This window comes from Lampetra fluviatilis, chromosome 16 (genome assembly GCF_964198595.1).
Source record: "Lampetra fluviatilis chromosome 16, kcLamFluv1.1, whole genome shotgun sequence".
In the NCBI taxonomy this organism is placed as follows: domain Eukaryota; kingdom Metazoa; phylum Chordata; class Hyperoartia; order Petromyzontiformes; family Petromyzontidae; genus Lampetra; species Lampetra fluviatilis.
In genome coordinates this window covers 7,025,154-7,052,531 of record NC_136290.1, presented here as the reverse complement: position 1 = coordinate 7,052,531, position 27,378 = coordinate 7,025,154, and the positions used below count along the sequence as shown (strand labels likewise).

The following is a 27,378-nucleotide window of genomic DNA, read 5'->3' as shown; positions in this document are numbered from 1 at the left end:
TGCGCTCGGCGTTTTGTGAACGATTCCTTCCCCCGCACCTCCGGCGTATCGCGAACGATTCTAATGCAAACGTATGCATTTCATGAAACTCATTTGCGGCCATGTTTTTGTTGTTGTTTTATTATTACTGTTTATTTGATTAAATGCAAAGCTTGCCAGTCCAAAGTCTGCACAGTGCCATTGATGAAGAATTCGCACCAAAAGAGTGGGACAATCACACGGCCCCCCCTCCCCTCCCCCTGCCCGAGGGACGTCTGTGAAGGTGTTAGGATAAGAAGATAAGCATCAATCTATCATGTCCCGGTGTTTGCATCCTCCGAGGAAGTCACAAAGCCATTTTCGGTATGCTCTCGATACGCCGCAATAGCCCGGCCGTGCAATAAGGCTGCGCAGAGCCTTATCCTATTGAATGTTCTTGAAATGTCGTGGTTGTCAGCTCTGACCTCATGCCGGGCACCGTGAGATATGTACTGTTTTATTGGTAACCCCCCCCCCCCCCCGAGCACGGGCTTGCCTTTCCCCGAAAGGTGTCACCTGAAAGAAAAAATAAAGGACTTCAATATATTTTAAAAGATGGGCGGGGTCGTTCACAAAAACCGGGGGGGTTTCGCCGATCAAGATTGCATTTGTGTAGAATGTCAATTTACACGCTGAGATTTGCGTTGTTGTTTTTTTTTCTCTTTCTCCTTCGAAACAGATCTGAATTCGATTGTGTCTTTTGCACATAAGCACGTGGCAAGTGCACACCAGGCACGTGCATGTACGTAGGTTGAACCTCTTTCGCACCGTACTTAGGCAACCGTGCTAATTGGAGGTGTGGGGGGGGGTGGGCAACATGCTTCAACTATATTCTTAGGTTTTTTCGGTAAAGTCACGTAGGTAAAACATCAAAATTAATGAAAATAAAATTATTTTCTTTTCATTAATTTTGATGTTTTACCTACGTGACTTTACCGAAAAAACCTAAGAATATGATGCCTTGCAGTCACGAAAGCTTCAAATCTAGAATTAATGCTTCAACTATATCTATACCGTGAAGCAGTCCCACAGCTACGATCCCGGCGAGCAGAGTTCGATTCCCCGGCCACGGCTAGCACCAGTGGCGAGTGACGTCTGAACCGGCTCTGCTTGCTTCCTCGCCACCAACTTCCACTGGTCATTGTTGGTGAAATATCGCCAAACAATTCCATTCACAGACGCAGCATCGGGAGGGCTTTCGTCCAAGCAGTGCATAGACAGAGGGCTGTACATCTTTACTGTCCGTGAATATATTTCATGCTTGCATATCCACACAAAGACAAAGATCCCCCGTATAGCCTTAACAGACTGTAGGGGCAAGTGCTGTTAGCGAGCACCTATGAAGGCCGGAACGGTACACGAGGGGGTGGGTGGCCAGCAGCACGCCCGACCGCCTTTGTCTTCCCAGTGGCGATGTTTACACACCGCACCAGGTACTCGTTTCAGGCTTGAGTCGACCCAGAGGAGGCCCAGGACAGGTTCAGATAATCGTCACTGGTGTTGGCCGTGAGCGGGAATCGAACCCGGGTCGCCAGGTTCATAGCGCAGTGCGCTAGCCGCTACACTACCGCTCCCCACGCCCAATACACACACACATATGCACACAAAGAGAAATACACACACATATATATATCATCATCATCATTCTTGTGAAGTACCCACCTGCAGCGCTCGGAGATTGGTTTTAGAAGGTGGCAGAGCAAGTAGGCTGTCAGTGTATTATATTCTTAGATGTGTCAGTATCTCCCTTTTTCCAGGAATGACAGTTTCCTCCCACATGAAAAATAAAGTGATTAAGTGAAACTATGTCCCTTTGCGAATAGCTTAAATATCTCGTAAACGTTCTGAAAAATAATTTGGAGACTCGGTATGCTCTTCTGGATACAGAAAGGACTTTTAACACAAATGCTAGCTCATATTCCACATAGATTGTTTCAGGATTTTGAGTGGAATAGTGGGAATAGTTGTGCTGTATTTGCTCTACAATGTATATTTTGGGTCATACCGCGTGTTGTTTTTGGCATGATGTCCGACCTTTCGCTCCAACGTTGCCAAGAGCTTTCTCAGGAGCTGAATTGCGAAGTGGAACTTTGTTCGTTTGAACAAAGACCTTTGAAATGCGTGCCAGTCAATCGCGGGGTTGCTTGGGACTTGTCAAACTTAGCTGGCACCAACCACTGTGCCCGAACGCTCAAGGCTAGGCAGCCACCTGTCCAGCAAAAATTGACTCATCACGCGCTTATCGGCGGGTGCACATTCACAGGCGTTGGAGGAGAAAACACTTAATTTAAATCAACAAATTAGTTCCCCCCTCCCCTCCCTCCCCCGATGGATCCATTGGAATGCAAAAAAGCGGTGATTTCTATCAGAGCTGACTTAAGCCGGTGGAGTTGTAATTTGAAAGCCACCCAAGCTGCCCTGTACACGCTGGGTCTTGAGAAATGCGTTTCGCTTAGAGGTGGCTGAGATCCTGGATTCGAATCTGGGCAACCACCTGTCATTAAACTGGCATCTCAAGTGCAGCAGGTTCATGGTATCAGCCTGGTTACGAATGATGGCACAAAATAATCTCCCGTCGCGATAAAATTTGACATTCGACTCACCCAATTCGGTGCAATAAAACCTTGTTATCAAGCGTAAGGAGGAAAAAGCCTCTGCTTGGTCATCCGCGACTGTACAAAGCAACCATCCTATTGTGTCACTTGATGTTGCCTTATTATAGTTCGGAGAGTGAGACGTATCAGGTTGATTGCCATTTGACAAATATTCTTTGCAAGGAACATACAAAAGGTACACCACCTCGTGTGGATAAGTGGCTGTCAAAAGGAATTCAGAAGTAATTCATTGACGTCATATTCCGGGATTATTATATCACAAGGCCATTCACCGCTTTTTGAAAGAGTTTGGAGTTGAAACGTAATCAGCCGCTATGCAGGTTTTTTTTGCGGTTGTATCGTTTAGCTTTGTGGTGATTTTTTTGGTTGCGCCGCGTGTTATTTGCCATGCTGTCGGATGTTTCGCTGCATGTCCTGGGAGCTCCTTGAGGAACTGAATGGGGCAGCTCAATGTTTCGCTTGATGATATTACGTTTTTATAATCGACAGGTAACGTTTATGTACTCGAGCGCGAATGAGCTTCACCTCCTGATGATGCTCCCGCCATGTGGAGTGAAACGTTGGACATCACGAAAAACAAAAACAAAAAAATCCCCTTTGTCGCCTTTACGAGACTGTTGGGGGAAATGCTGTTAGCGAGCAGCACCTATGAAGGCTGGCATGGCACACGAAGTTGTGGTGTGGCCAGAAATTTTTTCCCACCAGTTGCAATGTTTACACACCACACGAAGTACTAATTTCAGGATAATTTGACCCAGGGGAAACCCAGGACCAGTTCAAATGTTCTCCACTATTTGTGGTCGTGTCTGGGAATCAAACTCGGAGGGCCGGGTTTGTACCGCAGAGTGCTCACCGCTGCACCACTGCTCGCCAAGCCGAACGGCGTGCAGTACAACCCCGAAACGACTTGTGAAAATAAATGAGCTCACGACACAATGCTGAAAATAATTGGAATACACATGTGGCAAAAGAAAAAGAGCAAATTAAAATACCCCATTATTATTATTATTATTTGAAGAGATGGAGAGGAGAGTGGTAAACTTTGATGCATGCGCTCTGAATCCAAACAGGCGTGCAAAGACAGAGATATGAAAAAGCAACTGATTGTGGCTTCTATAGCTTCCCACACAATTGGCTGGAGAGACAGTGGTCTTTGGATGCATAGGTCTGATTTTATCGAGCATGTGTGGATAGGGGCGATGGTGTTCAGTGATTAAATTCATAAGGAACAGTTTCTGGGTGGCGAGGATAGTTGTAGCATATGAAGTGAGCGAAGGTCATTTCTCTAACAAGGTTCTGATGACGGCATTTTTATTATGGAAGCATTCTGTATAAATGTGTACATTTGTTGTCATAAATGTACAAAAGGTAGCGTGGACATTTACAAAGTTAATACAACATGTGTGATAAATGCCTCATGATGCGATAAAGTGAGGAGCTTATCACGCACATTTATCGCATATTTATCTGAACGACAAAGGTGAGGCCTTATAAGGCAAGCGAGATGGGGGAGCCTGTGTAGATAATTGTTTATCTCCTCTCTACGGAAGCTCTGTCCTGGGTTATGCTACTGCCGGGTAAAAAAATAATCTATAAATGAATATATTAAAGGATAGCGGAGCGCAGAATCTTGGGGTCATGATGCAGCTTTAATGGAGATATTACTATTGTCCATGTTCCTCAAGTGGGCTTTGTGCATTCCCAGAACAGCATTGGATTTCATTTTTTTGAGAAAACCATAATGTTGTTAAATGGCATTGAGATCAATGTAAATAAAAATAAAAACACGTTTAAATATAAAAAAATGGTTGCTGATATATTTCAAGCATTTCCACATGTACAGCCCGTTTGTCAATCCGCAGCTGGATGAGGCCCCGCCCACAATGTGCGGTCTATTTGACCATACTTCCCCACGCTTAGTGGGTGGTGGGTGAAAGTGGGGGGAGCAGAGGGCAACAACGGAGTTTGTTGCACCGCCCGCTGCTACCAGCAACCATGCCCACTGCACCTGTTTTTATGCATGGGGGTTGCTCATCCTTTCCAAGTTAGCAACTGCTTAGCTTCCTAGGTCTGATTGAGATCAGGTGAATTCCGGGTTGTTTTGGTCATTGGGCTGGTATTTTAAAAAGGGGTTTAAGGAAAATGTGGCCATGCGTACAAAAACGTGTGACTGTAGTAATAATAGCTGCAGTGATTGACATAAAGAGAGGAAATTGTGTACATTTTCAAATGTATACTGAGTGGTTACTCATCTCCAATGGCAAATTATACATTCCTGAGATTGGAAAAAATCTCTTCAACCGCTAATGAACAAATAACGTCTTGTAATACTGCACTGGCAAAGTCAAAAACAATACAACGCTCAACACATTTGTCCGAAGACGATGGTAAATGTGTATAATAGATGACATTTATGAAAATGGCCCTTCTTTATAGCAGGGAGTTAGATAGGCCAGAGAGATTGGGTGAATAATAGTTGGAAACTGCACTATACGCTATGGGACCCTGAACGAAATGTAATATTACTCATGTTTATAAGGTGAACAAACATGGTTGCTGTTCATTTCCTACAAAAGTGGTACTCAATTTTAATGACTCCAAAGGGAGGATGAGTTGAGTCATACTCTGAAAAGGATTTGAGGCAGCAGCATTTTGACCGTGAGTCGATCATTTTGCTGACAGTGCTCTCTAATTAGGTAATAATTATCAGTTAAATTACATTAAAAAAAAAACATACCACCATATTTTTGGATAGCATACTTAATGCTCAGAATTTAAAATTGTAGGTTTGATAATTGCAGGTATACATAAATAAACGCAGGCAATGATACCAAGACAGGGATTATTTCGCTGAGCAGGAGATAGAGAATGGCTGCTGATTTTGATTATGCATTAGATATATATCTGAGAGTAAACTGGCCAGGTGGCGCAGTGGTAAAGCGTGGAACTCGCAATCATAAGGTCACAAGTTCAAATCCCGGTTTAAGTGCTTACTCAGCCCTCCATCCCTCAGGGGTCAATCATATGAATTGACTCACTCCTGCCTTGAGGCAGCATTTTCATTGCTGACTCAAGGCTGTAAGGAGGGGATGAGTTTTGTCCCTTGCTGAAATGAGAAGGAAACCACTTTTATTTTTGCGTTTTTAGTTCATTGTTAACAAGCTATCCCTTCCCGATGGCCCCTAGCACTGCCCTGTAACTGCCACCAATATGCTGATTACACCACAGTGGTGTGTCCGACAGCCCAGTAATTAATTCCGATGTGGCAGTAATTCGTATTTACTGAAACATTGATGCACATTGATTGTTAATTCCCTATGGTTATAACGGTGACTCACTCATATTGACTTTTTTTTCATTCATCCACGTTCTCAGAGTGGAGGAAATTAGCCATGGGGAAAATGATCCCTTTACCAATCATCATCATTATCGGCAGCCATGTTCAATCGACTGCTGGATGAAGGCCTCCCCCAATCTCCTGGCATCTCTCGCCGTTCCACGATAACGCTCAATGAATAACTCCATTAATTCACCGAGCACCTGTACATGAGCTGATTTCCCTTCAGTGGACATCCTGGGACTTGTTACGTTCCTCTTCCGCTCCATCACTATTCTTGGTCACCGGTCATCACTCCACGTATCTTGCTGCCCAAAGCCCGCTAACTTTCGTTCATAGTTTACATTTTGTCACTGGTCTGCGTACATTCTCCGAATCCCATGTGTTCCTCGTTCTGTCTCGCAACGTAATCCCACTTGCCGACGTGTACTATAAAATTCCACTATCTCGTGTGTGTACATGCCTCATTATGTAAAATAGTCGACGTGTGTTTACGTGCTTAAGTTTTAATAGTGTGAATACATTTCAACACCAAATCCCAGACCAAATAATGTACTTAGCTGTTGTCTATTAAAATACAGTTTGATCATTCTAGCAGAATAATTATGAGCAACTGTTGGCATCACAATTTTCCCCAGGGTTTCAGGTGAAAATGCTCTAATATTCCATAGCCACTGGATTTAAAACTGCCAAAATGAAATTGTAATTGCAAAACCATCTAAGGAGTAATTATATTTCATTCCCAAATGCAAGGGAGTGAAGGTGAGAAGGCTAATGGAAATCAAGTCGAGCACATTCAGAGCGTGTGTAAATTACATACGCTCTAAAGTATATCTGCAGAAGCTACTGTGATTATTATTTCTTGTGTTTGTCGCAATGAATGCATGATTCGAGTGTTTATCTGATATATATATAAATCAGCTGTGCTTTATAAGCTTGTTCGTGAGCTGCACTCGGTTGTGTTGGTGTAAATCTGCAATCATAACTTATGAAAGTGTGACCACAACGATATGAGTGTTATCATTGTTGTTGTGTTTTTTTTAAATAATCTACAGACGTGTGTGAGTTTGACCGTTGAAGTCCACATCTGAAAGTGGGAAATCCAGCATTATACATTACACTTGTAGAGTCAATGTGCAAAGCACGGATGTATCTTCGATATAAATAAAGACCTTAATCTGTATGTACGTCTCAAAACCTCTAGGGTAATTTCCGACAAGGTAGAAAGCTGAAATATAGTACATAGGTAGCTTTTAGGACACAAACAACAGGAACAATATGAAAAGCCGAGAATTTTCATATTAAGGCCCACAAATCTCGATTTCAAGTGCCCCACAAACATGTTTGTGCCTGGTGTCATTCAGAAACCGTTCAAAATATAACATTGCGATGTTTGTCGTTTGATAGAGCATTAAACAGCAAATAAGATTAACGCCAGAACATTTGTTCTATCTTTGATTATTTTTGAGAAATTTCGGATTCAAGCGGTTTTGAACGAAAAAAATCTGCATTTTATGATCTTCAAATCTGAATAATTCGTAAAACGGTCAAATATGGAGCTTCCCATCACATCGCATTACGTTAATTCATTTTTGTTCTTTGCTGATAAAAAAGAACGGAATCTCTAATTGGAGCGGTTTCTGATGGGTACATCTTTAAATATAACAAGTTGAATTAAGTCGTCAACACTTTTCTTTTTCAGCAGAAAAGAACACATTTGTGGAGTGGTTGTTAGCGTCTGATCGTAGATAACAATCTTAAAAATCGTATCAGGTTAATTACTATAGTTATTGAAGACTTTAGCCTGACGAAGAGAGGCTTAGTAGTTTAATAATGGCTTTGTTCTGGTTTGCTTGGGTATGAATCAGTTGGTAGTGCAATCGGCCTCCAACCAGAAATGTTTGACTTAAAATGCTGGCTTTAGTTTGATTTGTGCAGTTCTACGTTCTCCGGCATTGATAAAAAATCAATCAGTTTCACCAAATGAAATCACCGTGGTAGGATGTTCGATGTAATTTCCATCACCGATTCAGCATCTTCAATTGCGAAGAAAGAAAAGGATCACATCTCCCATGATCTTAAGATATTTTAAATAGTTTAAGTATTGTGGTCAGAAATGTAGTATATTCCAGCCCGTGCATCTTATTTTTTTTTGGGATTACAGAACACCACTTACAAGTGTACAACCATTTAAATAATCAATCGTTTACATTTCTAGTTTTATTCTTGCAAAACACGTAATTCGCGACGCCTTGTGTGAAGCTGACCAAAGTAAAAAAAAAACTACAGAGACACCATTGGAACCTCATTTGCCAGTAAAAAATATGATAATTGTTTTTTTACCCTTCTATCTGGCAACAAAACTGACACCTTTTTTACAAGGAGTCATGTTTGCATAGACCACAATACCTGCAGTCGTAATGCAAAAAAAACCATAACTCTGATAATGTATGCACTGTCCTTGAAGTTGATTGGTCCACACCTTGTTAAAAAGGTGTCAGTTTTGTTGCCAGATAGAAGGGTAAAAAACCAATTATCATATTTTTTTACTGGCAAATGAGGTTCCAATGGTGTAAATGCTTACCCCGAGCTCTCATACTCTGATGGTGCATTGTCTTTGAGTTGTGCGCCTTTTGGCGTCATCTGGTCCAACCCATGTGAGACTAGGCTCTAAGGAAAGCTGTCTCGGGTGTGGACCAATCAACTTCAAGGACAGTGCATACATCATCAGAGTTATGTTTTTTGTTTGCATTATGACTGCAGGTATTGTGGTCTATGCAAACATGACTCCTTGTAAAAAAGGAGTCAGTTTTGTTGCCAGATAGAAGGGTAAAAAAATCTATTATCATATTTTTTACTGGCAAATGAGGTTCCAATGGTACAGAGACATCGCCACTGTGTCAGGGGCAACTTCGCCCCTCACTCTCTCCCACGGTGTGAGTGCATTAACATTCTAACGTTGGAATCGTGGCACATTCTCCCAGGTCATTTCAGTTGGAAACCGTGCAGGATTAATTGACGACTCCTTCAACCTTGCCAGGTCAGTAATGTCCACTACTCGCACACGCTTCCCATCCGAGGTAATAGAAAAGAAAGTTTAACTAACCAAAGTCGAAATGTCACACCTCCTCTGCTTGAGATAGATGCACGGATCTCACACACTCACCCACATTTAAGCAAATTCCCTCTGTATTTCCCCCCCCCCGCCCCTGCACTGCCAGGACAGATTGAGAGGCATGATTGTACTTGTCGATGATTGCTAACTCTAATGTAAGAGAATTACTTTAAATATATGTCAAGCTCGCATTCAAAAACTGTACTCGGTGCACACAGCCACTGCCGATGTTATTCGTGCCATGCACAACCACATAATGTATTTCCCAAGCTTCAGTGACCTTGCACTGGGTATTATGCACTTATGGATTTACCCTCTGGCCATTCGATGAATTGATATGACTTGGACTCACAAATCGATTCAAGAATCCTTTGTGGTTTTTTTTGCCGTGTGATGTACCTTCTCTATTGTCTGCCTCACGCATTCAGGTTTGTTTGTTTCATCTTGTGTGTTCCTCCAGCACGAAATTGCATTTGCATAAATGCAGATGCATTGTGTATATTTAGGTTTTCGACGCCCGTTTGAATGCATTTTTTGCGAGCATAAGAATTGATTTCAATTGCCGAATCAGTTAATAATTACGCAGCTACTCGGTACTCAAATCTAATTTCGTTGTCCCCCTTAGAGACAACCGCTGATTTGTCGATGTGCACACCTAGGAATTGAACTCCAGCGATATAGGGGGGCTGTGCAGTGACTGCTTCGCTCGCTCCCCTCAGACACGTGTGCAGTCTAAAGCAAAGGACTTCTTCTTTTTCCGGATTAATTGTCCTAATTATGGCCAGCAGGGTGCACGAGCAGGGGGTGGGAGCAAGGTGGGGTTGGGGGGGGAAGAGACAGCACGGGCTCTTCCAAAGCCACCTTCGTATCAGCAGTGGCAATGCTGGAGAAAAACTAGCCACGGCACCCCGGTGTTCATTGGAGCCTGCATTATTGCCTGGGAACCTGCAATCACACTTAATCACACTTACAAACAATAGCTATTTCCTCGGAACAACGAAAACTCTGAAATTCATGACCCCTCGAGTGAACAGGAATGTCCTGCGGCCGCTCCTCCGGCTGCTCCGGATATCTTATTTGGAAGAGCGTGCAACCCTGTGGGAACTCAATCTCTGAAAATTATACTCTGTGAAATTTAGGGAGGGCTATGTCCGTTTTTTCACGAAAAAAGAATCACTGTTCAATATCGCCTCAACGCTTGCCGATCGGGATAATGCCTGCTTTTTGAACAAAAGCATTGTAATTTGCTGCAAATAGTCAATCTGTAAACGTTGCCAACATTTTCGCCATAAATGCTAGGTTAAGTTGCACGACATGCAGGTTTTTTTTTACGTATTTTTTTTTTGGAAGAAGATTCTTTGTTCACGATCCTTACAATGGTGTCATTACACATTGCGTTATCGGCCTTGAGAGACTGCGAGGTGTATTGTAGAGCGCTTCACGGGCAACGTGTGCGTGTCACGAGATTTACTATTTTAGTGCAAATGTCGCGATCCAATCATCTCCGACCAATAAATGGCCCACACACCCAGTGTAGTATTTAACTCAGCCCCCAGCGAATCACATATGTGATATTTTAGTGTATTATGTTTTTTAATGTTATTGATATGTTTAAAAAAATTGCCTTTCAGATAATATAGTGGTTTGTATTCCTACCAACGAGGCATCAAAGCCACAACCCAATCATGCTGTGGTTTGTGTCAGAAGATGCATCAGTTCCCGCAAAGTTTAGATTCAATACCTACAATTTAATTCACTCCATTCACAGCCCAATTTTGTCAAATCTGGAAAATGTGGCTACCGGCAATTACTAAATTATGGAATATTCATCAATACAACCCCTCCGTACTGTACCGGCTGGGATAATGAGCCCCTCTGCTGAGCTTGGATGATACCACTTTGACCAAAGGCAATACGTGGCATGCATGGGATGAGATGGGCCACATCACAGCACGGTGGCATACACTTATCTTTTTAAATCCTTTATATTAAGTTCACTTGCTTGCTTGCTTGCGCGCTTACGACCGTGCAAATCTTTCGGTCGTTTTTTTAACCCACTTCCCGTGATCCAATCGAGCTGACATTTTGCACACAGACTCGTTGTGCGTGACAATTTATTTTCGTGAAATTTTTTTTCCAAAATTTTCCACTTTTTAGGATTTTTTTTTTCATATTTAATTTAAAATACCAATGTGATAAAAATGAAACTCTTACTCAAGAAAAACAGAAATGAATAATAAAATAAAACCGATGCCACGCATATAAAGGATTTATAGTGAAAAACTTTGTTTTTACGGGTTAATTTTTTTTGCATGCATTTGTGTGCAGGGCAGGATACCTTCCCCAGGAGTTGGCGCTGCGCCTGAGTCGTTATCTGAGGCGGGAGTGGGATGCTCTGCCCTGGCAGGCTGCCCGCAATGTCCTGGAGTACCTCGACAAAATTCTGGACCGCACACCGGGACATTTGCTGCTTTCCGTACGTGTTTTTTTGCGGTTGCACGGGAAGGGGGGAATGGCGGGGTGTTTGTGTGACGTTGGAGAAGTCAGTACAACAATGTCAGTTGCAGCCACGCGGGGGGGGGGGGGACCTTGGTGTTGGTTGAACGTGACCGGTTGATGAGTTTGACCTGTGGACCGCAAAGTAAAATGGCTTTTGCGCATTTGTCCTCGCCGCTGGCCATTCGTGGCAGTCACATTGTTGCACTGACCGTGCGTGATGGTTATTCAATCACTGAATGGATTGTTTGATGAGGTATTTGTGATTTGATAAGTAAAGAAAGAAAAATGGTGCTATTTAGGCGATGGTGAAGTGTTTGCGAACGTGCGCTTGCACATCGCTTTGGATAGAGGGAAAACTGCATTCTGACACGCTGTGTCTTAATTTCTCTCCCACACAGGTGTACTGCATTATAACATTGTCCAACTAAAATGTGTTTTTTTTAGGTAAACAAATTATTTTAATTAGTATATAGAATTTGTAAAAAAAAACTATGGGTTTATCGAACATAGTAGCCCAGTGAAACACAGTGACTCTAAGAAATGCTAAGCATTACCATTCAGTATTAACATAACCACTGCCCTTTGCAGTATGAAACAATACAAATTCCCAGGCCACATTGAATAACTGTGGGCACCATCAAAGTAATTGGAACCAGAAGTTGAAACACAATTAGTGCACTTGTTTACTAAAGGTTACACTGAGAGGAGATGCCTCCAACATAGGGATGACGTTGCAATCATTCTTCTTTAAAAAATGGGGACAAAACTGATTTGAATACTGACAGGCTAGTCCTATCACATGTTTATAAGTTGTTGACAAATATCGTATGGATTTGCTGGTGATAGTTTAACAAGCAGTGGAAATAAATTATGAAAGGAAATGATTGGATAATTTCACAAAGAAGGTTGCAAAGATTGACTTAGTGTAAATGTTGGTAAATCAAATTACCATTTAATTTGAACACTCAACAGAATATCCACCTCGAACAGTTGTTGAAGGTGGATTGAAACAGAACGATGAAATCAAGAGAGCGAGTGAGCAGAATGGAATACCTATGGTAGAGGTATACATAACGCCGAAAGTTAGTGTGCATCGATGAGGAAAGTGTATCGATGTGTCCCAAGAAGAAGGTTTTCAATCAGTGCACACTGCCAGAAAGGAAACATGAGTCAGTCACGTGCACCCCGACAAACAAAATGGAACGGATACAGCAAAGTAAATGAAGTGCAAAGCAAAACAATCACATTTGAAAATTACAAGGAGAGAAATAATCAATTTGAGAACAACACAAATCAAAGGTACCATATTGACAATTAAGAAAAGTAAATGGGTGTGGGGAGCATGGTAATGAATAGGCCTAGACTCTAAATAGAATCTAGAGTTTATTGTGTTTTCATATTTGAAAAAAAAGCTATATAGCTATGCAATATGTATAGCTCAATGGCACAATTCATCCAGGGATCTCAGTGTGCCATTCGAGGAAGTTAGGAAATGTTAAAACTTCAAAGTCCAGAGAGCACTGGTCACAGATGGCAAATGGAGGCCAGCAGCAAGAGGTGTGTCTTTACAGAATACCTAAGCGTGGCAAGTGACCTTGCATGTGTGGCCACTCGTATTCATCAAGATGTGAAACGTGAACATTCATATCTACATGGACTGATTGGTGAATTTGTAAAAAAAAAAAATGTTTCAAATTCTAAATTATATTCGCTTAGTCAAAAAAAAACCGTAATTCCCTTCATTACTTTAAAGGAATTTGTCCTGCAGCAAGTCACACCGGTCTACCGCACCGTGGGCTGGCCAGGGAACGACACGGAGGATGATTCACCCTACCACATGCAGTAAGTGCACGTTTTACAAACATTTCCTATCCAGAGGCTCCATCCATTATGATATTCGGAGCAATAATTACATTTCCATTCTTTCTCTGAGTACATATATTCAAATGTTTGTTTACATGATGTTGTTGTACGTGTACGCTGGTTGTGTGTGTATACTAATGGGGAGCGGCAGTTTAGTGGTTAGTGCACTGGGCTAGGCACCGGTTCCCGCTTACAATCAAATATTTGAACCAGTCCTGGGCCTCCCCCTAGGTCGACTCAGCCTCGAATGAGTACCTGGTGTGGTGTGTAAACATCGCCACTAGGGAGACAAAGGCGGCCGGGCGTGGTGCTGGCCACCCACCCCCTCGTGTGTATTGCCGGCCTTCAGATATACTCGCAAACAGCACTTGCCCCTACAGTCTGATTAAGGCTACGTGAGCGATCTTTGTCCTAACCAGTGTAAAAATGAAAGAGAGAAGGATAACATCTGCATGAATACGTAATCATCCTTAACTGAAGTTTAAATAACATGACTTCAAATACGACGACATTGACACATCCTCACGGTTCATTGTCTATCCAAATGGCCAAACAATTATGTGAATTAGCTGTTGTCATCACATCTATCCTGACAAATCTGGCTGTCGCCTGATGAAGCTAGTTGTAATTACTTATGAAACGTCGTACTCAGATTGTAAATGTTGTGGCTTGGCTCTCCAACACACCGGTGTGCTGTACTAGTACACTACACTATACACTACACTACTATACACTACACTATACACTACACTATGCACTACACACTACACTATACACTACACTATGCACTACACACTACACTATACACTACACTATACACTAGTGCTGTACTAGTGACGAATTGGCACGTTCTCTTTACGTGACAACCCTTACTAATTGGCTGTGTCGGGCGGTGGCGGATTTAATGACACATTTATTCATTTACGCGATCTAACCCAGAAAACCTGTATTATGGATGGTATTGGTTGCCGAGGCCCTACATGTTAAATTAGCTAAAATGATTTAGCGCTCATTAAGAATCACCACATTTGAACTTTTGAAACGTACATGTTCGGCAAATGCCCCTTAACAGCGTGCGGTTAAATTAACCGCTTCATTTTGTTTTTGCAGGGACATTATAATCTATAGCAGGTGGTGATGTGTGTACAGCATTCTCTCGCTCAAGGAAACCTCGTGATCTACGTCGACCTGCCAGAGAGCTGGGCGGGTTTGGTTTGAAGTTATTTCCAGATGACAGAATAATAGATTCCCAGAGCTCACCTTGGCATGTGGTATCACAACATCAAAACGTAGCAGCGTGCATGGAAAAAAAAACACTTTTGAGAACAAGGGCAAAGTCATTTTGGCTCGTCTATTTATGCATCTGCCTTTTCCACTGCATGCTTTTGTATACTGCTAAAAAAACAAACGTGCCATTTACTCACGTCGTGTGTATCAGACACATTCCCTTAGCGCCTCATTTGTTAAGAGGCAGTGTGTAAATGCATTTGCAATGATCTGATGGATTACACCACAACGTATCTGCCTGCCGGACTATTTCTAAGATCTGCCATTCACGACTAACTCCCCCACTGCAATGTTGTTTGAAAGGATGAACTCTGGGCCTGCCTGTTGCATTGATTTTTTTTTCAGTGTTAAAGCAGATCAATGCTGTGAAATCAGACATTGTCTGCATTGTAGATGCACATCGGCGACCCGCTGACTCAGATTGCAGGATTCAGCTTTTTTTACCTCCCGTGGTCATAATTGGCCAACTTCGTTGTTGCGTTCGCCACGTTTATTCAAAATGTAAAGCTACATTTGAAACGTGACGGACATTGGACCAACAGAGATTGCGCTCTGAACAATCCTGCATCGATGTCCGCTGTGAAAAAGTGAAGGAATGCATTGAATGTAGATGCTTTACGACTTATTGAGCATTTACGTGATTATCGATGAATGCAGTTTTCAAAGTGTGTGCATTCCTTGTGTATGTAATAGCATGCCCTGGAACTTCATGTTCTCTATTTCGGACTCTTAATTTTATTTGTATTTTTCACCACCACTTTTGCATGTTGCACACATTCCCATTGAGCATAAATGCTCAGCTGTAACAATTATCCAAACTGACTCAAACTGAATTAGCCCGTGTTTTGACAGTGAATACTTTGAGCAGCTCACATGGTAGTATTTTGCAAAACCTTTCAACTATGAAAACTAGTTCGAAGTCTAATCATTCTGCAGTTTTACACTGCGTAACAGACCTCATTTTGAAGGCTCTACAGTAATCTCAGCAGTTTTTCATGAAGACGTTTCTTCTCCGAGTTCTAGTGTCAAATAAATATTTCAATAAACTTCAATAGTTTTTGTTGATATTTATCTATATGTGTAAACCTTCCTCTGCTACGGCCATTTAATTAAATTCCACATCAGCTACCACGTTATTGAAAATAATATTTTGGCATAACTCCTCCTGTGACCCGTTACAAACCTCACCGTAATTCGGAATTTGGTGTGTGAGTGTTCGCAGAATTTATTTCTGGAAAGGATATAAATTAGCACCCCTTCGCAAATATTTTCTTCTGCAACTCTCAAGATTACCATCATCCTGTTCATCATCATCCACGACTGGATGAAGGCCTCCCCAAGCCCTCACCCCGTCTCGGAGACTCGCGATGAAGCAATTCCTCTCGCTGCTGCATACTCGTCAAAACCTCGCTGATCTCGTCAAGGAGTATGAACCACCATCACGCGAACTCCGGTCATCCTCGCAGCAGCGGCTTCTTGGCTAGCCATCGAACAAAGAACGGGCACCACATCGCGCGCTTTCAGATGCGCTTCCGCGACCGTCTGGAACGCTCTCCCCTCCGATATTAGGAAGCCACTTGAGCTATGCACTACTAAATCTAGATTGAAAACTCACTTCTTTAGAACTGCTTCTGTTTTTTTAATTAACGGTTAATGTGATGTTCTCAATACCACAATCGCGGACCTTACCGTTTTCAAATGTTTACACGAAAATCAATTAACTCAGCAATCGAAGAGCATCCGAAAGGGAAGAAGAGAAAATTCCGAGGCCATTTAACCGCGAGAATTAGTCAGGTGTTATAAAATGTTCATTTACCGTCGACCACAGAAATTGATGGAGTCGACCAGGGTGTTGCAAACCAACGCTTAAATGAATTATTCGCAAATGATAAAACCGACAATATTTCTATATACCAGTGACTCGTTTGGTAAGTCGATGCTTTTATTTCTTCTAATCTTGGGCTGTGTTTACGGTGCAATAGATGAAGTAATCACAAAGTATTTCACCTCTAATTTACTCACCACAACCCTCTGCCCGCTGTTGCGAAGTCACGCAAGAGTGTGTTGTGATGCTACGTGTACTGTGAACTAAAAACACATTTGCGCACATCATTGAGTTGCAAAGGCTAGCAACTTTCTTATGATGCACAAAACAACAACAATAATTAGAGACAGAGAGAGCACTATAGAGAGAGAGCGGGGGAGAGGTCATGTTAAACAGCTGGAGGGGGTCTTCGGCCGGGACTTAGAAGTCTCCATCGACTGTGAGTCTCTGACCTCCAAGGGGCAGAGAACTCCGGAGCCCCTGGGCGCTGTGCGAGCAGGGGTCAGGGCCTGAAGCGCGGTCACCACGCTGAATGTGGCACGATCGGTGGAGCTCAGAGATCTCAGTGGAGTGTGTGGCTGGGTAGTGGAGTGTGTGGCTGGGTAGTGGAGTGTGTGGCTGGGTAGTGGAGTGTGAGGCTGGGTAGTGGAGTGTGAGGCTGGGTAGTGGAGTGTGTGGGCAGTGGAGTGTGTGGCTGGGCAGTGGAGTGTGTGGGCAGTGGAGTGTGTGGGTAGTGGAGCGTGTGGCTGGGTAGTGGAGTGAGTGGCTGGGTAGTGGAGTGAGTGGCTGGGTAGTGGAGTGTGTGGCTGGGTAGTGGAGTGTGTGGCTGGGTAGTGGAGTGTGTGGGTAGTGGAATGTGTGGGTAGTGGAGTGTGTGGCTGGGTAGTGGAGTGTGTGGCTGGGTAGTGGAGTGTGTGGGTAGTGGAGTGAGTGGCTGGGTAGTGGAGTGTGTGGGTAGTGGAATGTGTGGGTAGTGGAGTGTGTGGCTGGGTAGTGGAGTGTGTGGCTGGGTAGTGGAGTGTGTGGCTGGGTAGTGGAGTGTGTGGCTGGGTAGTGGAGTGTGTGGGTAGTGGAGTGTGTGGCTGGGTAGTGGAGTGTGTGGCTGGGTAGTGGAGTGTGTGGCTGGGTAGTGGAGTGTGTGGCTGGGTAGTGGAGTGTGTGGCTGGGTAGTGGAGTGTGTGGGTAGTGGAATGTGTGGGTAGTGGAGTGTGTGGCTGGGTAGTGGAGTGTGTGGCTGGGTAGTGGAGTGTGTGGGTAGTGGAGTGAGTGGCTGGGTAGTGGAGTGTGTGGCTGGGTAGTGGAGTGTGTGGCTGGGTAGTGGAGTGTGTGGCTGGGTAGTGGAGTGTGTGGGTAGTGGAGTGTGTGGCTGGGTAGTGGAGTTTGTGGGTAGTGGAATGTGTGGGTAGTGAAGTGAGTGGCTGGGTAGTGGAGTGTGTGGCTGGGTAGTGGAGTGTGTGGGTAGTGGAGTGTGTGGGTAGTGGAGTGTGTGGCTGGATAGTGGAGTGTGTGGCTGGGTAGTGGAGTGTGTGGGTAGTGGAGTTTGTGGCTGGGTAGTGGAGTGTGTGGCTGGGTAGTGGAGTTTGTGGCTGGGTAGTGGAGTGTGTGGCTGGGTAGTGGAGTGAGTGGCTGGGTAGTGGAGTTTGTGCCTGGGTAGTGGAGTGTGTGGCTGGGTAGTGGAGTGTGTGGGTAGTGGAGTGTGTGGCTGGGTAGTGGAGTGTGTGGCTGGGTAGTGGAGTGTGTGGCTGGGTAGTGGAGTGTGTGGCTGGTTAGTGGAGTGAGTGGCTGGGTAGTGGAGTGTGTGGATGGGTAGTGGAGTGTGTGGCTTAATCTACTGCTTGACGTATGGTGGAGCGAGCCCATTTGAATCATTGAACACAACTAGGAGAATCTTAAACCCATTGCGGGCTTGAACTGGAAGCCAATGCAGAGACGTGATAAGCACAGATGAGGTGTGGTCCCGAAAATGCGAGTGAGCACCCTGGCGACCGCATTTTGGACGGACTGCAGTCTACTGAGAAGGTTACTCAGGGCTCCGGAAAACAAGGAATTGCTTGCAGTAGTTCAGATGTGAGAAGACGAACGCCTGCACTGGTCTCTCAGCATCTAGATAAAAAAATAACGTGGTGCAGCCGGGTCACATTCCTTAAAATGAAAGAGCGATGTCCGGACAAATTTGTTGACGCGTGAATGGAAAGATGAAGACTCATCCAAGAAGACAGCAAGATTCCTCGCTTCGCGTGTTTGGCAGACGCTCTGACCACCGATCACCAGATTGAAGGGGCCAATCTTGGACTGCTGCTGGGGGGAGCTAATCAAAATGATCTCGATCTCATCATTGTGAAGTTGGATACAATTCTTCCGGATCGAAGATTTTTACGAATGACAGCGACGGTGTGAGGACACGGAGTCCGATCCCAGTCGAACGTAGATCTGCGCGTTGTCCGTCTCGCAATGGTAACGCAGCCCTCGCCGCTGGAGCAGAGCTCCAAGTGGGGGGCTATGTACACACTGAACAAAGTGGCACCTAGCACAGGCCATTGAGCGTCGTCATATACAACCAGACTAAGAGAAGGTCTATAACTGCCCAGAGTGGCATATTGCACAGGGTTTGCAAGGGTAGGAGTGAAATCATTGCAGGGTGGTGCCTGAGAACCCCCCCCCCCCATCAGAATCCTATAAATAAAGACGCCTCTTTATATTTATTTCTGCAGATTTGTTTTTATCCATGAGCCCACTGGCCTTCCAGACTGCAGGTGACTTGCGACACCCGGTTTTTTTCATGTTCGTGGTCAATTTTGGTATTTGATGGCATGTAATGGGTTTCCAGGAACAGAACCCCAAACGTGTGACATTGCGCATATGGGAGATGAGGGTTCGGCGTACGGCGGCTCGACTGGCGACCATCGCACAGGAACCAATTAGGTCGTAGGTGCGGGAGTCGCCTGTAATTCCATCCAGCAGCATTTGTATACGGTCCAATAAATCCCGTGACCCACATGGCCTGGGAGGCTCTCACCTACCAGCGGATTCATCTTCTTGGTTCTTTCGGTAAAATCACGTAGAATGGAAATAATAAAATAATACAAATAAAACATAATAAAATAATTCTCACGACGTTTCGGCCACAACGCAAGCAGCCGTCCTCAGGTGGAGAACAGGTCTGTCTTCTCGACACGTCGTGAGAATGATTTTATTATGTTTTATTTTTATTATTTTATTATTTCCATTCTACGTGACTTTACCGAAAGAACCAAGAAGATGAATCCCTGCAGTCACGAAAGCTTTAAATCGAAATTTACCAGCGGATTGTTTTGGTCTTTAGGATCAAATGCTGATTGGTTGCCAGATCCTATCGGTGACACGACTCCCATCGACATGACCAGAGCCCTTGTCGACACGACGAGCAAATCTTGTTTCAATACTCATCGTGCATTTGTTGTGATATTGGGGACAATTGTCATGGTCAAGAAAATAAATGATACAGACTTCTGCCAATCTCTCCACGTAAAAAAGGAAAAATGTATGTATTTGTAACGTCGTGAAAACTATTTCCTTTCTGGAACAATGCTGTGCAGTGGTGGTCCACAACAGTCCATAATGCGCTTAGAAAATAAAAACGACTCGGGATATGTTTGGGGCAATGAGCCTTCTTTAGTAGGAGTCACTGGCTCATAGTTGTGGATTGCCCTTTACAAGTTGCTGCCTTGAAAACTCTGGGACACTATAAGAAAAAAAAGTCTACAATTAATGCTCAGACCTTTATTTTTTCCGTGTGGCAGAGTTCTCTTGAGAATTTGCACATTTTTCAGAATAATAATACTAGAGAGTGTACATAGTCTTTTATACACATACAAAGCTTTTGCATTTACACTGCTGGGTGAGGACCACGCTTATGCGGGTTGTGACGATTTGTTTGTTCACTACGATGGAACAGTTTTGGTCTTTGATGGGCAGGGAAGCATATACTGTATGTGGTATCGTACAGTGCAACAATTTGTTTTGTTTAACACGTAAGCTTTCGCGACCAATATTATTCATAATAAAGGTTTTTGGGTTAGATCGCGTAAGTATAAATGTATCGAAACCCTCCACCACCCGACACAGCCAATTAGTAAGGGGTTTGTCGCGTAAACAAAACGCCAATTAGTGACTACTTCAGCCCACCGGTGTGTTGGAGAGTAAACCGACAACATTTACAATTTGAGTAGTACGACGTTTCGCCGGTAATTACATCAACCAGCATCATCGGGAGATTTGCCAGAATCGTGATGCAACCCACCTGCTTCCGGTCTTAAACAGAGCAGCAGGGCGACGTCATCACCTGAACCTATCAGGTGCAGAGATCAGAGGCGGAAGAGGGGGGGGTATTATATAATAGGTTAGTAATTCGTTAATTAGTATGTGTTTCAGAGTAGTAGGTTTTTACCCTTTTAAACTGGTACAAAACTGACACCTTTATACAAGGCATCATGTTTGCAATAACCACAACACAAGTAGTCAAAAATGCAAACAAAAAGAAGCAACTCTGATAATGATAATATGCACTATCCTTGAAGTTGATTGGTCCACACCCGAGACGGCTTTCTTTAGAGCCTAGTCCCCATTGGTGTTGGACCAGATGACACCAGAAGGCGTACAACTCAAACACAAAAGAGATCTCAAAGTGTAGTATGTATTTCCTCAATAAGGAGTTATAATTGTAAAATGTATTACTTAATAATACGCTTCCAAGCCTGTAGTTGTCAGAGCGGTTGAAGTTATTTTTTTTTTATTTTTATCAATATCAATGGATTCTCGAATTAGTCTTGGCCAGTAATAATTAGTTTTACACAACACTTCAACGTTATCAAAATCAATTGAGTGTTCTTGTTGGCTAAGCATGTTCTGCAACCGCCGACAGTTGTGTTTGAGAGTATTTAATATTTATTTGGTGTTATTTTAATCTTACGCTGACGTTACGTCCCTCTGCCGCCTACAACATTAACCCCGCAGCAATCCTGCTTAGCTTCCAATATCATCTGATGAGATTGGGCTTTAGTCATTGGATCACATTTTGTACTATATGTTTAGACGGAGATAGCATCTAATATTACTCGTAATAAAGCAAACCTTATCCCTCTTCATCAAGTGAGTGTAGATGTATTTCACGACCTCACTACAGATCCTGTACCCCCCACACACCTTGCAGTGAGTGCAGCGCCTACTATCGCGACATCTCGCTGGTGGCTTATCGACACATTACTAAAAAAAAACCCACTCTCAATTTATCTCTCTATATCAGTCACCTCTCCCTATAGTTCTAGATCCAATCGGCTCCAAAATCAATGTCTGGGAAATAAGTGCCGTGCGTTTGCTATTCGCTAAGCTCCACGCGGAGATGACTGCCTAAGATTTTTTCATGAGTGGGCCTGGTAATGCATCGACTGGTTTCCCTGTCACTCTGTATATTGCACTGTTATCTGGCCTGTCAATGCAAAGCTCTTTTTCATCATCCGTCTTACTGCGGTTATATTTATGCTCGACTGCGAATTGAAGAGCGATGCCGTTGAGGTGGCATGCATTGAAATCATACCTGTCACAGCACTTATAATAGTTATTGTTATTATTTTGGATGGGTCGGTCTCTATTCCCATGCCTTTGATCGCCAGACACCCATCCAAGGATGGCTGCACTCATCTAAAGTGGAAATCAATTGGATAGTCATTTAAAAAAATGCTACTCCACCAAATGACCTCATATTTTGAGTATATGGAATATACATAAATGTATATAAAACCAGAATTAAGTATAAATACGGATTAGTCCATCAGTGGGTTAGCTTTCCAGGACTAATGCCCGTGTAAGATTATGCAAGGCTATGTGTCACAATGGGCTTTGTTGTGATTCTTAAAGAGTTGGTTAATTCCATTGTCTAAAACCATTGAATTGTCCTATGATCTTGCAACGAAAACAATCTGCTTAATTTGAGACCACATTTGTCAATATTTGATCACATCTGAAGTAACCTTGCACGCAGAAACACAGTCAGACACATGTCATGGTCTCGTTCTCGACAACTTGATGTGGTAGTGGTTATTATGCACAGTGGTGGTTTTTTCTGGCCCCTGTTATAGGAATGTGGAATTTCCACCATTTACTTTGAGCCCACAAGTGGAGATGACCAACAAAATGCCCACTCGTGCATGGAGATGTATGTATGTTGAACTTCTTTCGCACTGTACGTAGCCAGCCATGCTAATCGGAGGTACGAGATGAACGGACGTTTTATTGATGAGACAAACCAACGCTATTGAAATATCAGGCTCTACTGTAGTTGGCTGATATTGTAGTAATTATTTCTGTTGATGCGATTGACACTTGTTCTTGTGTGTTCTTCTGTCCATCTGCTGTTTACACAGAGAGCTGCAGCAGCAGGTTATTGCACTGGCATGCCATTACAGCCTCAGAGACTGCCAGGATCAGGCAATGTCCCTCCTGTCACGCTGGATGGCTGACGGAGTCAACAGGTGAATGCACAGCATCCCCGACCACACAACAGAACCCTTGCAGACCACAAAGATACGTTTTTTTTCATTTTCTCTTGGTGTGCTATGTGACTTTGAAGAACTGGGAACAGTTTTTCCATTTTGCCTATAGTCTATATATGTGCGTTTGTTTGTGCGCATGTGGAGAGTTGGTTTCACAGCGGGGAATACAGGCGGTGCATCTTCCAGTCATCTCAGTCAAATAACCCTTAGTACCTGAGCCTGTTCCATGACTCCTAGCCACATAGCCTTCTACACTTTACGTGGCCTCAAAGCGCACATGGTCACTACGCGAAATCTATCCCGGCGCAAGTGCTGCGGTAACATCACCATCACTAAGTGGCAAATGGTCGCTCTTGTTATTGGTGTTGTTGCTGCGTGCATGTCGTTTCAATGTCAGCGGATTAGCTGCCAGTGAACGGCTGTACAATCCCAGTGAGCCAAGTGTGATTCCTGGTCGTGCACAACACCGATGGCGATTGGTATCTGAACCTAGGTCTGGACCTCTCGTCAGTCCACAGTGATAAGTCTAATTGCGGTGAGTGACATCAGTGCAACGCGTCTACTCTTGCTGTGCTGGTGAAGGTTACCTGCCTGAGTAGTGTGCACGACGTTTTCTGCAATGTCCTGTTCTTCCGGTGATACCTAAGTTTGTGCTTCGGTTTACCTGCGTGTCGTGCGCTTATTTGTTCCAGGTAATACTTCACATCACAATGACGCTGCGTAGTATGACACGTAGAATATGGAGTAGGAATATACTCTCCCGTGAGAATCTTGGGGACTCACACTGACCCTCTCGGACAAGTTAATGGCTAGCAGCAGAGGTGGGACAAAGTCATTGTTGTGCAAGTCACAAGTAAGTCTCAAGTCTTTGCTCTCGAGTCCCGAGTCAAGTCGAGTCAAAGATGAGGCAAGTCCAAGTCGAGTCTGAAGTCATCAAAATCATGACTCGAGTCTGACTCGAGTCCAAGTCGCATGACTCGAGTCCACACCTCTGAGGTGGGACAAAGTCATTGTTGTGCAAGTCACAAGTAAGTCTCAAGTCTTTGCTCTCGAGTCCCGAGTCAAGTCGAGTCAAAGATGAGGCAAGTCCAAGTCGAGTCTGAAGTCATCAAAATCATGACTCGAGTCTGACTCGAGTCCAAGTCGCATGACTCGAGTCCACACCTCTGGCTAGCAGTGAATGTTGTGACCCATGATCATTCATCATAAAGGTTTTTGGGTTAGATCACGTGAGTATAAATGTGTCGTAACCCTCCACCACCCGACACAGCCAGTAAGGTTTGTCACGTGAACAACGCGCCAATTAGTTACTACTTGAGCCCACCGGTGTGTTGGAGAGTAAATCCACAACATTTACAATTTGAGTAATACGACGTTTCACTGGTAATTACATTCAGCATAAACCGGGCGATTTGCCAGAACTAATTGGCGCGTTGTTGACGTGACAAACCTTACTGGCTGTGTTGGGTGGTGGAGGGTTACGACACATTTATACTTACGCGATCTAACCCAAACGCCTTTATTATGAATGATATTGGTTGCGAAAGCCTACGTGTTAAACTGACCCATGATAATCTATATGTTAGAAAATGAGCATTTTATACTAATAATTTTTTAATTATATACAGCCGTCTGTCAATCCACCGCTGAATGAAGGCCATCCTCATGCCGTGTCGGTCATTTGGGGGTTGTTTGACCATATTTCACCATTCTAGATTTGAAGCTTTTGTGACTGCAAGGATTCATACTCTTAGTTCTTTCGGTAAAGTCACGTAGGTAAAAAATGAAATTAAAATTAATAAAAATAAAATAATAAAATCACGACGTTTCGGAGGCAACACAAGTCTCCGTCATCAGGTGGGACCGTCACAGCCAGATTTGCTGCATCACCATGCTGATCAGTGTGCGTTGGTGAAGGGAGTAGCCCAGGCACCATTCAGATGAAATAAAAACTCTCAACTGATGGTAACCATGAGAATAGGTTTTCCCCTTTTTCTGACCAGAGGATGCTGGTCTCACACCGTTTGAGACGAGGCTCGAAAGAAAGATGTCTCTGCTGTGGACCAATCAGTTTCAAAGACAATGCATAAATTATCAGAGTATATATATTTTTTGCATTCTGACCACAGGTATTGTGGTTAATGCAGACATGATTCCTTGTAAAAGGTTTCAGTTTGGTGTTTTAACATCTCAACACCTGTTTTGTGGCCAGAAAAAAGGGGAAAACCTATTCTCATATTTTGGTACTGGAAAATGGGAGGTCCCATGATGATGTTAACCATGGCCGGGAATCGAACACAGGTGACCCAATTCAATGCAAAGTGCAATAAGCACTACGGTGCTACCACTCCACCCATTCGTAATAGATTCATTCTCATTAGGCCACTTGTCATTGACTTGTAAGTTATATTTACATTCAATTGATATTATATTTAACATTTACTTCCCTTAATACCTATAAGATGAGGGTAATGATATATTGTGGACACCGTGTATAATATTCTTGGGTTTTGTCGGTAAAGTCACGTAGGTAAAACATTTAAATTTAAATTAATAAAAGTAAAATGAAAATAAACTAAAAAATAAAAATAAAAATCACGACGTTTCTCCGTGTGTAATGTTAAATGGGGCATCACAGCCCTGCTGTGCTTTGTACAATGACCAGCACACGGTTATACCAAGCTGATGGCACCCAGAAGCTCGTTGAATGGGTCCGTCGTTTTTGCGATGAACTGAATGCGTTTGGGGGAGACTTGGGTGCACGTGAACGCAGCGCATGCATTGAAACGACGTGCGTAATGTGTGCACCTGGCAACATTTGCATGCACACACTCGTGTGGCTGGAATAGTAGAGTTTGGCTGGATAGTGTAGTGTGTGGCTGGATACATAGTTTGTTTTACACGCCAATATGGCTATGAAAGCCACAAGCTCTGGCTGGGCATTAATATCCCTTAGCTCATGCAGTCACGTGTATGCAATTACCATTATTCTAATGTGCATCAAAGGGGCAATCTTTGTTCACGAGAGAAATATAATGATGTGCATTCACTGGCGGCAGACTCCATCTAAGGATAAGTTCGTAGTTTAATGTGCAGAGTCAAGGTAGGAGATATAAAGTGCAGTCGGCACATGGTCATTTGCTGATTATGTAAAGCATCACTTTATTAGTGAATTATACTCTTGGATCATTTCCAGGCCAGGGCACATTGCTTCACCTACTGGAAACCAAACCCATACATTGTCATTAGACTAAGAAGCATTCATGGAGGAATGTAAACAAAAACAAGGTGCTAAACTTCTGGTTTAATTCCTGTTGTGGGTTGCTGCCTTTCGAACGTGCGAATACCATTCCAAAGTTCGTTTAGTACTTTAGGCGACATAGATTTCAAATATAGAGAATAAAGCACCAGTACGTATTGTATTTGGACATATCCGAACCTATCACCATGCATTAGCTTGGCCGTAGTGTGTGGATTGCTTATACCTTACTGATCGAATGCCTTCCCCAAATAGCAGCCATACATCACGTGTTTAAATGCAAGACTTAATGAAACACACACACATATACTGTACTGGATAATATCGGGTGGTGCAGTGGTAAAATGAACCGTGCTATGAATTCAGCCACCTGAGTTTGATTCCTGGCCATGGCCAACCAACAGCGACGAGCGATCACGTGATACCTAAATCGGTTGTGGGGTCATCCCTTCACCGAACCTCACTGACCAACGTGGTGCAGTATGGTCAACAACAACAACAACAACCGCCATTCGCCACTAAGTGGCCGCGACGTCACCACGACGCTTGTGCCAGGCTATGTGCACCTTGAGGCCACGTGAAGTGTCGAACGCCCGCTGGCAGGAGGTCACGGGGCAGACCCAGGTGCCACGGGTCGCCTGACTGAGACGACTGGCTGATGCAGTATGGTCAAACAACCCCAATGACTCACATGGCGCGGGGAGGCCCTGTAATAGTTGATTGACAGAGGGCTATACATTTCAGAATATATAGTTTCGAATTGAGTAGCTTAACATAAGCTGCTCAAATGAAAATTAACCTTTTTTTTAAACGTCCCTTGCCGATCCTCCCACTCCTAACCACGGAATGCACAGCTTGGGAGGGAGTGTGCTGACAAAGTGTTGTAAATTTTAACATTTTATGACCCGAGCAACAACAAAAAAAGAATCGGTGAAGAGAGACGCACACAGCATTACTCCATTTAGTAATTATCATAATAAAAAAATATAAAACTAAAATGAATCAAACACAAAGTTAAAAGATGTGCGGGCGC

General features: G+C 43.5%; 1 protein-coding gene across 3 annotated transcripts in view; it reads left to right on the top strand.

Moving 5' to 3' along the window:
- Positions 1 to 27,378, top strand: part of TRHDE (thyrotropin releasing hormone degrading enzyme) — a 222,708-nt gene that overhangs the window by 174,066 nt on the left and 21,264 nt on the right. For all 3 annotated transcript variants that reach the window (XM_078863594.1, XM_078863596.1, XM_078863595.1), the window contains 4 exons: positions 8,955 to 9,010; positions 11,414 to 11,561; positions 13,338 to 13,426; positions 22,958 to 23,065. In XM_078863594.1, the coding sequence (XP_078719720.1) occupies positions 8,955 to 9,010; positions 11,414 to 11,561; positions 13,338 to 13,426; positions 22,958 to 23,065 (401 nt within the window). The remainder of the gene's footprint in view (positions 1 to 8,954; positions 9,011 to 11,413; positions 11,562 to 13,337; positions 13,427 to 22,957; positions 23,066 to 27,378) is intronic.